Source organism: Rousettus aegyptiacus, unplaced genomic scaffold (genome assembly GCF_014176215.1).
Source record: "Rousettus aegyptiacus isolate mRouAeg1 unplaced genomic scaffold, mRouAeg1.p scaffold_m13_p_5, whole genome shotgun sequence".
In the NCBI taxonomy this organism is placed as follows: Eukaryota; Metazoa; Chordata; class Mammalia; order Chiroptera; family Pteropodidae; genus Rousettus; species Rousettus aegyptiacus.
In genome coordinates, this window is record NW_023416308.1 from 100,464,053 (window position 1) to 100,478,745 (window position 14,693).

The 14,693-nt window shown below is 34.5% G+C and overlaps 1 protein-coding gene and 1 long non-coding RNA gene across 2 annotated transcripts in view; both read left to right on the top strand.

The window, feature by feature from the left end:
- On the top strand, positions 1–9,773 carry LOC118602812. Its single transcript, XR_004950816.1, has 2 exons — positions 1–3,775; positions 5,296–9,773. It is a non-coding gene; the product is annotated as an uncharacterized LOC118602812 (long non-coding RNA).
- The window catches only part of PDHX (pyruvate dehydrogenase complex component X), a 54,196-nt gene that overhangs the window by 216 nt on the left and 39,287 nt on the right, over positions 1–14,693 (top strand). Inside the window, exon 2 of the mRNA XM_016133095.2 lies at positions 9,973–10,053. Coding sequence (XP_015988581.2) covers positions 9,973–10,053 — 81 coding nt within the window. The remainder of the gene's footprint in view (positions 1–9,972; positions 10,054–14,693) is intronic.

The following is a 14,693-nucleotide window of genomic DNA, read 5'->3' on the forward strand; positions in this document are numbered from 1 at the left end:
GGCCAGGGTTCACCAGCTCCTCTGTGTAGTTGAGCATTGAACCTGAGTCAGGGGGCTTTTTGATTGAGGGCCTGCATTTGGGTGTGGAGGTACTCGGGGCTCCCGATTACCTTGGCTTTTTCTCGAGGAGGTGTTCGCTGACTTGGCTGCCTGATAAATGCATGCCGCGAAAGGTCCTCTTGGGACCTGGGATAACTTGACTCCATCCCTGGCCCGCTGGTTGGTATGATTTCCCTTGACCTTGCCTTGGAATTTTGGGATTTTTTTGGAGACTCGGAGATAAGTCCTAAACGCCTTCATCTCAGGCCGCTTCCCAGTCACGTCTTAGTTTCCTTTCAGATTGTCAGGCATCTCAGTCGGGCCAAAGCTTCCTAAGGTTGCTGAGATTCAAGAGGCACTCTTAGCTGTTCTTATTCTCTTGGCCTGTCTCTATTGGAAGATCTTACCTTCTAGGCCACTTGGGTTGCTCGATGCGACTAGTAAAGGACTTGATCGTAAATGCCTACAGCATCACAGACGTCGGTCCAGCAGAACATGAACATGAAAGAGTGAAATTTAGGAGGGGACTCATACGAGGAAGTTTATTATATAAAATTGGCGTTTAGTTATGATATTGACACAATTAACAAAATTTCAGTATTTAACAGTGGGTAATGTATGCGGGGCATTATTTTTCTTTACATGGGGGTGGGTTGGGGTTGTAGGATTAACTTTTTTCTTTTAAAGTAACACATTACTTGTCAATCATCATTCTGTCACTCCACAGAATCAATTTTAATCTAAAAAATTAGGTGCAGTAGACATTGCCCACATATTCTGGGCTACCCAAGCCTCAGAAAAAAATAATAATAATAAGTTACACAAAGTTACATGGTAAGATGAGTGCAGTGAGATTTCTGGAGACTTCATGATGGGAACAATTTATTTCAGTTTTTTTTTTTTCAGATTGTTTCATAAAATAGTCCTTGAAACAGTGGCTCTTCGACTATATGTAGCATTTCCTTTCCTCCCTCCCCCAGTTTGTTACATATTGAACTTTCCTATAGCTCTCAGGGATTCTTTCTGGGTGGTCAGCAATCTGCATTTTACAGACAGCCTTGGATATGTTTCGATACTTTATATTATATTGGTTTTGATGGGCTACACTTTGAGACTCACCGCTTTAGAAAATCATGGAATAGTAAACATTCAGTGTTGAAAATAATCTAGGAAGAGTGTTCTTAACTTTGTAAAACAGATCCTTTTGAAAATACTTGAATGCTCGATCCTCTCTCCAGAGAAAAGGGCATATGTGGTTACACACAAAAATGTTCATGCAGGTTCAGGGTTTTCCTTAGACCTAGTTTAAGGACGCCTGCCTTTAGAATCTCACTTAGACAATCCTTATTTGATGTATCATGACATTTGACTTATCTCCCCCAAGCCCCATGAACAACTTGTCTAACTCTGCTTGAGCATCATCTGTAAGGGAGAGGACACTACATCCCAAGGAAATTTTATTAGTTGCCTAGTGCCTCCCTCCCTCTTTCACATATAAGAACCCTTGTTGGGTCCACCTAGATAATACTGGCTGTTAGCCCCATCTCAAGGCCAGCTGTTTAGCAGACTTAATTCTCTCTTGCCATGTACATAACATTCATAGCTTCTGAGTATTATGAACTAGACACCTTTTAGGGATCAGAAACTTGTGGACATTATTCTGTCTACCACAGAAGCTGTGTGTTGTGTAACTCTAAGTTATTTGGAAGTTTTGGATTTTTTTTTTTTCTAATGCTGAGCCAGAATTTGTCTCCTAACTTTTCACCTACAAGTTTTTGTTTTGCCATGCTGAATACATGTGGCAATTCTTGAGCAATTTTTTTACAAAGCAGGACTTTAAATGGTGTTTGTTCATTTTTCCTCAAGCTTGGTAGAAATTTTCACAAAACTAAACAATTGTTTGGTAATGTATAGACTATGAATTAAGTATGATTATTGAACTATTTCCTTTTTTTTTTTCCACCTACCTATCCAGGATTTAAAAATCTGTTAGTTGGAACTTTGGTTTCCTTAAAAGGTATTTATTGGCAGCATTTTTAAGAGCTATGACATATACTGTCTGCTTAGCACTTCCCGGAACTCCTTATTCACTTCCCACAACAACCTAGGAAAGTTGGCATTATCTGCATTTTACTGGATAAAAACGCTAAAGCTCAGAGAAATTATGTGGATCTCCCAGAGCCACACAGCTATAATACTAATAAACTGAAGAGGAGGGTGTGTGTGTGTGTGTGTGTGTGTGTGTGTGTGTGTGTGTGTGTATGGCCCATTTAATCATATTTAACTTCTGGAGATGCAGTCCTAAATTCTGTATAGGTCTTATCCTTAAGGTATGTATAATATGCTTAGGGAACTAAACAATGAAGACATGATTTCAGTAGTGTATGCAGAACTCTGAGGGATAAGTTCAGGATGATAAGGGAGTGTAAAAGGCTTCCTAGAGGTGACAGTCTTTCCAGGCTAAAAGAATAGCAGATATAAAAAGTACCAGAGGCCAGATGTGGCATTTACATAACTGATTTAGCATTTGTAAACATTTTTTCAACCTATCTTAGGCAATTAATTAACTTTGAAGAGTTCTCTTGGCAGCTCTTTCAGACTAAATGGCATGGTTTGCAATTTAATTAATTGATAACTAATAAGATGTTAATAATATTGATTTTAATTCTCTCTAAGGAAGAACGTGTTGAATTTTAAATAACATGTGAGTAGAAAAATAAATGAGGTTCAACCTTTGTAGTACTTTTCCTAATATATAACTATAGACTTTCCATATTATAGTTATTAAATAAATATGTAGAGAAGCTAAAAATCTAGGAAGTTATAACAGTGACTCATGGTTATGGACAATGGACTACTGGTTACCAGAGGGTAGAGGGAAAGAGGGAGGTAGATGGGGGGAGAATTTAAATCATTTCTTCAGAAATTAAACAAACAAACAAATAAATAAATAAAATCTAGGAAGTTATAAAAGGACACAGAGGTCCAGAGTAGGATTGCAAAATGGCAACCAATGAACTGACCTACATTGTTTTAGAAGAAAGTTACATTTATTGACAACATTTAAAAACTAGGAACTTTAATTTACACAGAAATCTAGATTTTTGTCTTCTGTTGCAAATTTAAATTTAGGGCCTATGTGGCTGCAGTTAGTTGAGACTGAGGAATGATTGTTCTTTTGAGGTAGGAAATTACTTTCTAGTTTACCCTTATCCCCTGTACTTTCTATTACCTCTACAGCTAGCAAAACTGAATGTGCCTTGGTATATGTTATCACCTCTAGTTTTCTTGTCACTTTATCTGAGTTGAAAGCAGTAAACAATAGATGGACCAGGAAAAATGGCAGAGAACAGATATTGTTGTGTATATATATGTAAAGGAAGAAAATTCTTACAGATTTAATATGAAAATAATGCATGTCTGGATCTAAAGAAAAAAAACCTTGAGATGTTCTCAGCCCTCTTCTCTCACCTGCTTATTCCCTTTAGACATCTGAGTTTTTGATAGTATTTCTATAACAAAGGAGCAACTTTTTTGATAAAGAGTTGATGATATGGTATATACCATGAGTTATGGTAAAGGAAAGAGTAAAAAGGGAGCCAAATTGAGGTTGGGAAGCTGAAAGGAACCTGTGAATCCATCTCTTATTACAGGAGGAAGGAATCTGAAAGAAGGATATTACAATACATCTAGCCAACTGTCTGGATACCTTGCAGAAGTCCACCTTCTTAATGAGGTCTGTGCTGCCTATAAGTAGCTAATATGTTTGAGATCAACTTTTTGCCAGGCCTTGTTGTAAAGACTTTACAACAGTCTTACCTTATTTAATCCTTACAAAACTCTATCTTTTACAGAAGAGGCAACTGAGGTACAGAATAATTAAGTAACTTGTAAGTGGTGGATCTATAATTTGAACCTAAGCACTTTGGCGCCAGTGCCTGTTATCTAAATCGCTATGCTATGCTGTTCCTTGTTGAGTTTTTCTTTAAAAAATTAGTTGAACATTTTTATTAAATAATTAAATGTTTATTTTAACATTGTAGTACATGCATTTGGTTTAGATAGTCAAATAGTACTAAAAAGCTTATAACAATACAGTGGGTCTCTGCCCCCTCTCTCCCTACTTCCCCAGTCTTCCTTAGAAGAACGAGTTTTGTCTCAATTTTCTTCTGGTGTCTGCTTCCTCTCCCTGTTCCTGAATGCTGCTGGCCATTGCCACCCCCATGTTTTCCTTCCCCATTCTCCCAATGTAATTCTTTTGCATTTCTTGGTTAAGTCCATATTCATTGTTTACACTAAACAAATACTATACACAACTGAGGATTGTCATATACCGTACCATATTATGGTTCTTAACCTTTCTTACTTTTTACATTTCCTGACATTGTGGTCTTTTAAAATTTTGCTTTAGTTTTCTCTGTAACTGCTGCTAATTCATCCCACACCATCTGATAGCTTTCAGCACAATTTTCTGTGTTCTCAGTCACATCAGATAATTGTGGGTAACTCATTTTTGCAGTGTCCACACATCCCAGGTGTCCAGGCGGAACCTCTATTCCAAATGTTCTCTGTTATACTGTATCCAGTAAAAACAGTGTCCAGTCTTTCAGTCTCTGTTGAAGGAGAGTGGATTGTTAACCCAGCACTGTTTGGCTTTCTAGAGTCTGTTAGTCAATTATCACTCTTCTGTTTACTTTTCCGCTTCCAAAATTATATGCCATTTTCCCTTCTTTTGTATCTAAAAATAACAACGACAAAAGTACATTTTAAATTTAATGTTAGATAAGTTTTGGAGAGAGAGAGTAAAATTGGATAAATTTATTATAGAAAATTAGCATATAGATTATAAGAAAAAAAGTAACGAAAAGTACTTGTAACACTCTCACCAACTAGAGAAACTACTATTGTTATTTTGGAGTGTATCCTTTCAGTCTTTTGTGTACAAGCTAAGCAAGTAGAGATTACATTATGCTATGTATACTGTTAGTGGACATCTTTTATACGTTTGTACTATGTATGGCAAGATTTATAAATGCTATTTTCACTCAAACTATTATGCATATATTTTGTTGTTAAATGTATATTCACGTCATTACCACACCAAAATAACTAACTGAACAAAGAAGAGTTACATGATAAGCACCCATTAAAAAAAATTGCTTTAGCTTCCTTTATTCAAAGCTGCAGTGTTATTATTCTGTGCCCTGGTGTTGATTTTTAAATTACCTGTTCTTTATTCTGCTTTATTTTATTCAGCCTGCAGATGGCAGAATTGTTTCATTTCAACGTAAGTTTTAAAGATGCAGTTTTACTTAATGAATTCTTGCCTTGAAAAGAAAGGTGATTAAACGAACATCTCTCCCTATTAGAGAAGAAGCCAATTAGTGTTAGGAATAGGGAGGCACACTAAGAAAGTACTGGGTAATTTCCTTCTTTATTTAGTCTATCTTCATTTCATTCTTTTCGTGTTTGGATTATAGTCATATAAATGGAATAGAGCATGACACTCAAGCTGTACCATATATAAACTGCTGAATTTCCTTAATTACTTTAGTCAGCGTAATGGAGCTTAGCTCTGCTTCACATTAGCCACAAAGCAATTTGTTCTGCATTTGTATGTTGTTTGTATTCATTTTTTTTTTTTTTAACCTAGAGAACTTTGAGAATTGATGTGTAGATCATCAGTTTAAAGCTTTGATGGAATTGATTTGGTAAAGTGCGAGTGTTTTGCTCTTAGGGTAGAAGGAATACTTTAGGGAACAAGAAACTAGAATTGGACCAGAGTACTATATCTGATGTTGAAAACAGAATTATGCTGTAGAAAGATTGGAACAAATGTAGGAATTGCTCAGAGAAACTACTATAAAAATCAGTGCTTGATAGATTGCTCAAGTGCCTGATATGGCAGATAAAGCAGCGATATGCTGAGCAAAAATTTTTAATTGATTGTGTCATTCTGTTGAGGAAATAAAAAAAGAGTAAGACGGTTTGAATGATTTGTGAGACTTTTAAAATCAGTATATTTAAATATAAACTGGAAATGTACATAGTCATCTGAAATATTTTTTAAACTTGTACAGGACAGACTTTATAAGCCATTCATATAGTTTGTTAGCTTGATAGAAAGCAATGGAATACTAAAATGACTACAAAAGGGTTAAATTCTAACTAAATTTGGCGTATTTTTTACTACTTGAGGTATTTTTACTAATTGAAATAACATATATGATCAGTGGAGAAAACACACACATTTCCTTTATTCTTCTTACCCATAGTTGGGCCGTTATTAGTGGGAAATACAGTGGGTGCACATTTCAAGGCCTCCTCGATTTGAGTGACGGGTAGAATATACTGTTTACTGGAATGAATAGGGAAGCTGTATTTAATGAAATATTAGGGGTAGGTTAAAATTCTGAGGAGTCTAGAAAAGCCCACATTATCTCCATAGCAGTCATAATGGTGGATATTAATTATGTGTAGCCCTGTCACTCAAAGTTGATATTATGCTTGTATAATTACTTTTCCACTGGAAAAAATGCATTTGAAAAAGATGTGTATAATGTTCCATTGAAAGAAGATACATTAGAATGAAATATGTACCATTATTAATAAATTAATGCTTATGTTTGAAATTATTTTCTAGCATGACAGGCTGAGGATAGATTGGTTAATCAGAAAATGCATTGCACATTTTACTTTCCATAGCAAACCAGTGTAATCAATCAAGAGATAGTACTGAATAATGGAGATGTCCAAAATGTCTTCCTTTGCTTTCTGTCACCTTCGTTTCAGAGTAAGGATAGTGATCTATTACACAATTTTTATATTTTATTGTTATTATTCAGAGAAGCAATTTCAAATCATCCATGAAGGGTAGCTGGATGAAAAATGATTATGTTCTTTTTATTTTTAAAATATGAAAAAATTTTGCTTTTGATATGGTAATTTGGAAAATAATAAATGCAAAAGTTTTATAATATAGTCCTTAATGTCAGGAATAATGGAAATGTGATGGTCTCGTGGGTGAGAGATTATAATAGCATATAGAATTGTAATATAAATATGAATTGTATCATGGCAACTGGAACCGAGATATAAAAATATTGAAGACAGACTTTGTTTTGAGAGAACCGATTTAGGGTTTGTCATAAATTTAGAATCTGAACATAGAATCATTGAAGTCCATTGATTTTCCTTCTTTGAAATGGAACTCTATTTGATATAAATTTAATATATATGTGATTATGAAGTATTCTATTTCATAGTGCCAGCCTTGAACTTTTGGATAGAAACAACATACTGGGACTTGTTTTAAGCTGTGTTTTTCAATAAGAGGCTAGCTTCATCTTGGAGCTGTTAGATTATAGGTTTTTTATTTGTTTTATTGTTAAGGATTGTTTGCTTGCTTCTTTTTCCAACCCCCATTTGTCACAGTGAGCTTAAAAAAATTAAAAGCTCAGGCTTAAGCTGGCTTTACATTCTTTAGGCAAATATTTTTATTTTCTTCATCAAGTCATGTAAAAAATGGAATAGGCAATAGATACACAAATAATGTAGGGGATTAGAAAGCTCATTTTATTATTTCCAAATGTATTGGCTGTATCCAGCTTTGAGCACTTTTTAAAAATTCTTGTAATTAAGTGGTTTGAATTTGGAGATCCATCACTAATGTCACAATGTAAGTTGGCGCGCGTGTGTGTGTGTGTGTGTGTGTGTGTGTATTTGTGTTTGTTCCCCTAAGCACATTTCCCTATTTCTGATTCACTCAAGAATTTGGTGCTCCAGTGTTTTATAAATAATGATGCCCTGAGGTTGTGCATAGGAGTCAGCATTATTTTCTTCCTATTCAATATCTTAATGTTCCTATTTTAGTCCTTAGGGACTTAATTTGCTAAGAAAAAAATGAGATTTTTAAAAGTTGTATTCTAGTTATAATTTTCTTTTCAACTAGAGGTGGCTCGGAAATTAAACGACACTGTTTCAATGATGGTTATTGAGAGAGAGAGAGCACAGCTTCTCCAGTCTCTTCTGAGATAACTATGCTTTAATAATGGAGTTAGGAAATTCGTTGTGGCTATTTTTCCTCCCTATTTCCAAGATATAATGCACTTAAGGATTACCTGCTCTCTTCCACATTCAAAATATTCATTGTCAGTAGTAAAAGTGGTTTCTTGCCCAAGGTAGGGAAAGTGTTTATCAGGGTGTTTAATTGGACATAAGAAGAATGCTCACATGGATTTGATATGTCTGGTTTGTCGTTTTTAAATTTCTGGATGAATAGCCTGCATAAATAACGAGCGAGAGGTAGTATGTGTAGTAGGGTACAGTCTTGAGAGTATGGCAGAATTCAGATACCTTAATCAATCTGGATTGTAGTTTTCTCATTGACGAAACGGACATGTTGACTTGGAGTTTGGTTTGGGCTCCATCGTCGTTGGGGATGGAATGGTAATTCTTTTCTGTTCTTTTTTGAGTTTAGAGAGAGGTAAAATAGAGATCAAAAGTAACAGTTTTAACGCTGATGGTTTTGTTGGGGTGGAGAATGTGACTTAGTCTGTGGCCTTTATAGTTGGACTTCCCAGTACAACCCCAATTTAGATGGGGGCTTTTGTTTGAGAGGGAGAGTTTGTGTATACAGAGCAAGCACGCATACCTGAATTGCTTTCTCACACCCAGTGGGTCCTAATGGTGGGAACAGAGAGAGGTGGGCTTGCCATCTGCCTTTGAAAGGCAGGTCCCTTTACTCCTAGCACACGGAAGAGCTCTGGTCTTTCCCCAGTCCGTTAGAGAAGAGAGAATGAAAAAGGAAAAGAACGCAGACGCTGCCTTCCTAATCCTTCGGAGATGGAACTCCTATATCGTGAAGACATAAGAACTCTCAATTTGAAAGCTAGAGTAAAATTAGTTAAGTTTCTCAAAGGAAATATTTAACTTCCTTTAATAGTAGTGTTCAGTACCCTTGCTTCTGACCCTAAAACATCAATGCAAAAATAAAAATCCATTCTGTCCTCTTCCACATTTGAAATATGTTAGATATGCAATCATGTATTGCTTTTTGGGGTCTGATCGTTGAACAGTCTGAGGAGAGAATCAGTTCTATGGAAGATTTCATGAAGTATAATTTGTTATGATGGCTACTGCTAGAGCTTGAGCATGCTATTAACTTTTATTAGTATAAACTTTATATAAATTGTAATCTAACAGCTGTGTGCTCAATGAGTGACTATTGGGAAGCACATTTGGCCAAATATATAGGGTGTCTCCTTTTTCGATATCTGAAGAAAAGGTAGCTATGCTTCATGGAGAGATCACTCCGGTTTGAGTCTCCCTTTTTGGATCACCAGTTGAGTTGTGATATGGAACATAATTTAACCCCTTAGATTCACTTGCCTGATCATTCATAACAAGGCAAACCTTTCACACTTATCAGCCAGAACCTTTGATTCTTGAATAGTATACTATTAGAGGAAAATAAAAACACAATTTCTTCAAGTCTAATCTTGATTATCCTATTGTAAGTTATCAGATCCCTAGTTTTTATCTTTTTTTCGTATTTGTCTTTTTCTTTGATAATTTAACTTGTAAATATTTTTTTGTAGTGACAAAAGGGGAAGAAGATGAAACATAAGTCATCTTTTCATTTTTTTTAATCTTGTAAACGCCTGGCTTGAAAATACGCATAAAAGACTGGGGAACTATGAGAAAGGAGTTGAAAGTATTCAAATCAAGTTTTATTTTTAAAAAGTTGAAAATTTTATATTTCTATACCATTTATTGGACACTTAGTTCGACTAGTTAGGAGTCTTTTCAACTTTGGAGTATTTTCTTTCTCAAATTGAATTTGGTATTAATTTACTTGACTTTTTTATTAATGCCTAGTGAGTTGTATTATTTTTATGTGTGTGGCTAATCTTTCCTTTTTTTTGATTTCAGTCGATCCTATTAAAATACTAATGCCATCACTGTCTCCTACAATGGAAGAAGGGAACATTGTGAAATGGCTGAAAAAGGAAGGTGAGCAAGTACATTACTAATGCTTTGTGTTGTTTGATCTTTTTTTTTTTCTAATCAGTTGTATTACACAATACATGACAAATGAAATAAATTGGGTTCCTCAGCTAGTTAATCTAAGTTTGTTTAAGTAAAAATTTCCCATGGTATTGTAACAAAAGTTTTCTGAGTTCACAAGCAGAGGATGATAAACTGTTTTAAGGTTCTTTTCCCTAAGGTTGTAGTCCTTATACTTAACTTTTAGTTTCAACATCATAAATTTGTCAATCCCTTTAAGTTAATTTTTAGCTTTCTGATGCTTCTGTGTGTGTGTGTGTGTGTGTGTGTGTGTGTGTGTGTGTGTGTTTCTTGGAGTTAGGCAAATTGATTATAAATTTCATTGGCAAGAACAAATAAGTGAGAGTAATGTAAGGGAAACTCTTGAAAGAGCAGTGAAGCAGGGTTGTAGTCTTACTAGATACTGAAACATTTTTAAGCCCCTATAATTAAAACTGTGGTATTGGTGCTTAAAAAGACAGAATAATAGAACTAACTAGAAAATGAGGAAATAAATAGTCGTACCTGGGTATTTAGTGTATAATGAAGGAAGACAATATTAGATTTATTCGTTATGCTATGCCAAGGAAAAATTACAAATGAATCAGATACTCAATGTGTAACAATGACACCAGACAAGTAGTAGGAAAGAAAAAAATGGTGAATTCTTCTGAACCTGGAAGTGAAATAAACACCCCAGCTACAGCCCAAAATCCAAATGCAGTAAGGGAAATGTTGATAACTTCTACAATAAAATTAATAACTTTTATGTGGCTGTAAACACTGCATAAAGTAAAAAAAACAAGTGGAAAATTAGAAAAGGGTATTAAAAGGGTTAATAAAATTTAGAGAATAAGAAAAGTATTAGCTCAATAGGAAAATGAGGAAGATATTCGAACACATGATTTTCAGAAAAAGAATTGCAAATTACCTTTAAACAAATGAAGAGATACTTAATCTTTCTACTAATAAGAAATATGCAAACTAATGCTACACTGAGATAGCATTTCTTACCAATCACATTGACAGAAATTAGAAATTTGACAAGCTATTCAGTTGATGAGGCTGTGGAGGGAATGGGGGGAACATGCTCTCTCATACATTGCTGAAGGAAATGCAAAATGTTATAAACCCTGGAGAAAAGAATTTGTCAATATCTAGAAAACTTATGTTTATATTTCCCTTTGCCCAGGTAGTTCTACTTCTAGGAATTTTATCTCACTGTTACACTGATAAAAATCATTGGGTTATACCGAGCTGCAGAACCAGACTTCTGAGAACTTCAGTTCATTGTAATTATTAGATACCTAAAAATGTATGTTTGAAATGATTAATCATGTAAGAGACAGAATTGAAAATATGAAAAAAAGAGACAGACACTGTCTAAAAACTCTAGGCAGATTTGAAAAGGACAAATAGACTTTTTAGGAATGAAAAATATTGTCTCTAAAATTAAAAAACAAAAACTCAAGATTAAGGTAAAGTATGATTAAACTTGACTGACCAAAGAATTTGTGAACTGAAGACCAGCCTGACAAAATTAGCTTTTGTGTAGCACAGAAGATACTATAGTAGAAAATATGAAAGAGAAATTGAGACATGAAGAATAAAATGAGAATCAATCAGTAATCTAATAGGAATTTCTGGAGAAAAAGGAGGGAATGAGTAAGCAGTGTAATATTTTTAAAAATGGTACAGAATATTCTAGAATTTGAGAAACACATATATCATATAAATGAAAGAGCCAGTACTTCATTAGGAAGTAGGAAACATTTTGAGTAATTGGTTCTGCATGGCCGTTGGCCATCTTTTAAAATAATTATCAGTACCTAAGAAAGTTTCACCTTTATAAATAATGTAATCAGTTGGAATCTATTGTTAACTTTCTTTTTCCTGATAAATTACAGCTTTGGCTATTTCCATATTCAGTATGATAGAGTGTTGGTGTTATTAAATAACAATTCAGACACAGAACAGTCTTTCAAGGTTATTATAAAAAGATTAAATTTCTTCACACTTTGAGAACTGATAGGCAAGTAGATAAGAGGATTCTTTGAACCACATTTATCTTTCAGACTTCTAGCCCACAGACACTCTGATAAGCTCTTCACACTCATTAGAATATGGAGAGTATGATGACGAGCCAGGAGACAAATGATCTCTTCATTCTGTTCTTTTTTCTTTTTGATTACAATGTGCTATTTTTATATAGGACAAGGCAGGATATACTTTAAGCCCGAGGAGCACCTTTCCCTGAAGATTGCTCTTAAAATTCTGTGTTCTGTCAACTCAGGAGAAACGTTTGTTTGCCAGTACACTATAAATAATTGAGAGCAATCTTAATCCTTGGTTCTCAATAATTCACTGGCTTTTTAAATTCATCACCTTTGGGATTTAATCGAAATATGTTAGATATGCAATCATGTATTGCTTTTTGGGGTCTGATAATTTACTTCTTTTTAATAACATTTATGGGTATGACTGTATGTCTAAGTATGTTTGGTACTTGATATATTTAGAATAACTTGGTTCAGCCATTCTATATTAAAATTATACTCTGAAAGAAAACTTTTTATATACTTTTTTTATTAGAGCTTTTAAATATTTTTTTTATCTTGAGATCTTTATTAATGTATGGTCACCACTATTTAAAACAATGAGTTTAGACCTTCAAACATTAAGGGGATTGACTTTTTTTCATGAAAAAGAATCGTGTTATATCTAATTATGAATGTAATTTGCTTTCAAGCAAAGGCTAATATGATAACTTTTAATGGATAGCAATTTAGTCTATAAGGTTTCTTGAAAATTTGAGACTGTAATTCCCAACTGCTATTACTGAAAGAGAGAGAGAGAGAGAGAGAGAGAGAGAGAGAGAGAGAGAGAGAGTGTGTGTGTGTGTGTGTGTGTGTGTGTGTGTGTTTTAAATCAAGGCAATAAGAGTGCAATGAAAAGAACTCTGCCCTAGGAATCACGATTTGTCCTCTGGGGTTTCCACTCTGTCCTGAAATATCTGGGAATAAGTTGAACTAGATGAGGTCTAAGATATATCCCTGGTTTTAGAATTCTGTGTATAGCTCAATTTCATTTTCTTTTTTTAAGTCACAGAAACATGCACTAATATAACATATAAATTATTCCCATCATTGTTGATCTAATGAATGTTAGAAAAGTAGTTTCCTACTGAAAATATAATTTCAGTCTGAAGATCGAGTAAAGAATATGCATCATTGAATTAGGAGAGAAAACACTTCAAAAGTGCTAGGTAACACTACAGCAATTCTTGGAAAGTGCATTGAGCTATAATTCCACATCTTTCTTACAAGTTTGTTATTTGGGAGGAAGTATGCTTCAGACAGTTTCAGTTTAATTAAAGTGGATATAATTTTTTTTTTCATCATTTGGAAGGTCAAATTTGTTAAAATAACAAAAAGGAAGAAAATATTCTTGTTGCCCCTTTGGTGAGAGAGTCTTTGAGGGTATGTAAAACATTGTTTTCTTTCTTGAAATAGTTAAGAGCATAGAGTGAAACACTGGAACAGAACTTCGCTGAGATAGTTCTGTGAAGCCCTTAGCCATGGACGGTGTCTAGAACCTGCACAGTGCGTGCTTCATCAGTGGTATTTGCTGCTGCTGCTCTCGGCATTATCCTTCAAGTATATGGCATTCTCTCATGTGACTGGGAATTTTGAGTATTTCAAGTAGTTTCGTGTAATATAATGACAAAATTCAGATGTAAAACTGTCTTGAAGTTTATCACTGTTGAAGTGTTATCGCTAGGTGTCACTAGAACGTTATATGGGTCTCTGGCATCTACTGTAGAAGAGGCTTTGGATTCTATTTGGGGGATTTGTAGTTATGTTTGTGGTGTAAAATGGAAAATTTTTGAAATGGGCGTTTTACAAATAATATGTTTTTCAGTATACGACTGTTTTAACAGATTGATTGAAGTGTAATTAATATAACATTTACCTATTTTAAGTGCACATTTCATTGACTTTTAGTAAATGCAGTGTTATGCAACCATCACCACAATCCAGTTTTAGAATATTTCTGTCACCTAGAAAGATACCTGCTGCCTGACTATAGTCACTTTCTTCTCACATAAGTAGCCCTAAGCAACCATGATTTGCATTTTGTCTCTAAAATTTTGCCTTTCCTAGACATTTCATATAAATAGAATCATATAATATGTAGTCTTTTGTGACTGGCTTCTTTCGTTTAGCATGTTTGTGAGGTTTTTCCATGTCATAGCGTGTACCAGCAGTTTACTTATTTTTTGTTGCTAAATAGCATTCCATCATTATGCTTTTTTTACATTTATTGTTAGTATTTCTCTTATTCAAGGATTTTGGAATTGGTGAGTGGAATTCTATATTACAGTATTATTCAGTGGAACTTTCTGTGGTTATGGAAATGTTCTTTCTGCACTGTCTAATATAGTAACCACTTGCTACATGTTCAAGTACTTACAGTCTCCTTCTCAAACTGCTCTTCGTACCTTTAGCGCTGAAGGCAGAACTTCACATGGCCTAGGAGCCAGGTTGCCTGAGGTCTTGGGCCATGCAAATAATATCTTTTTTTTTCACATGTGATGAAATGAAAAG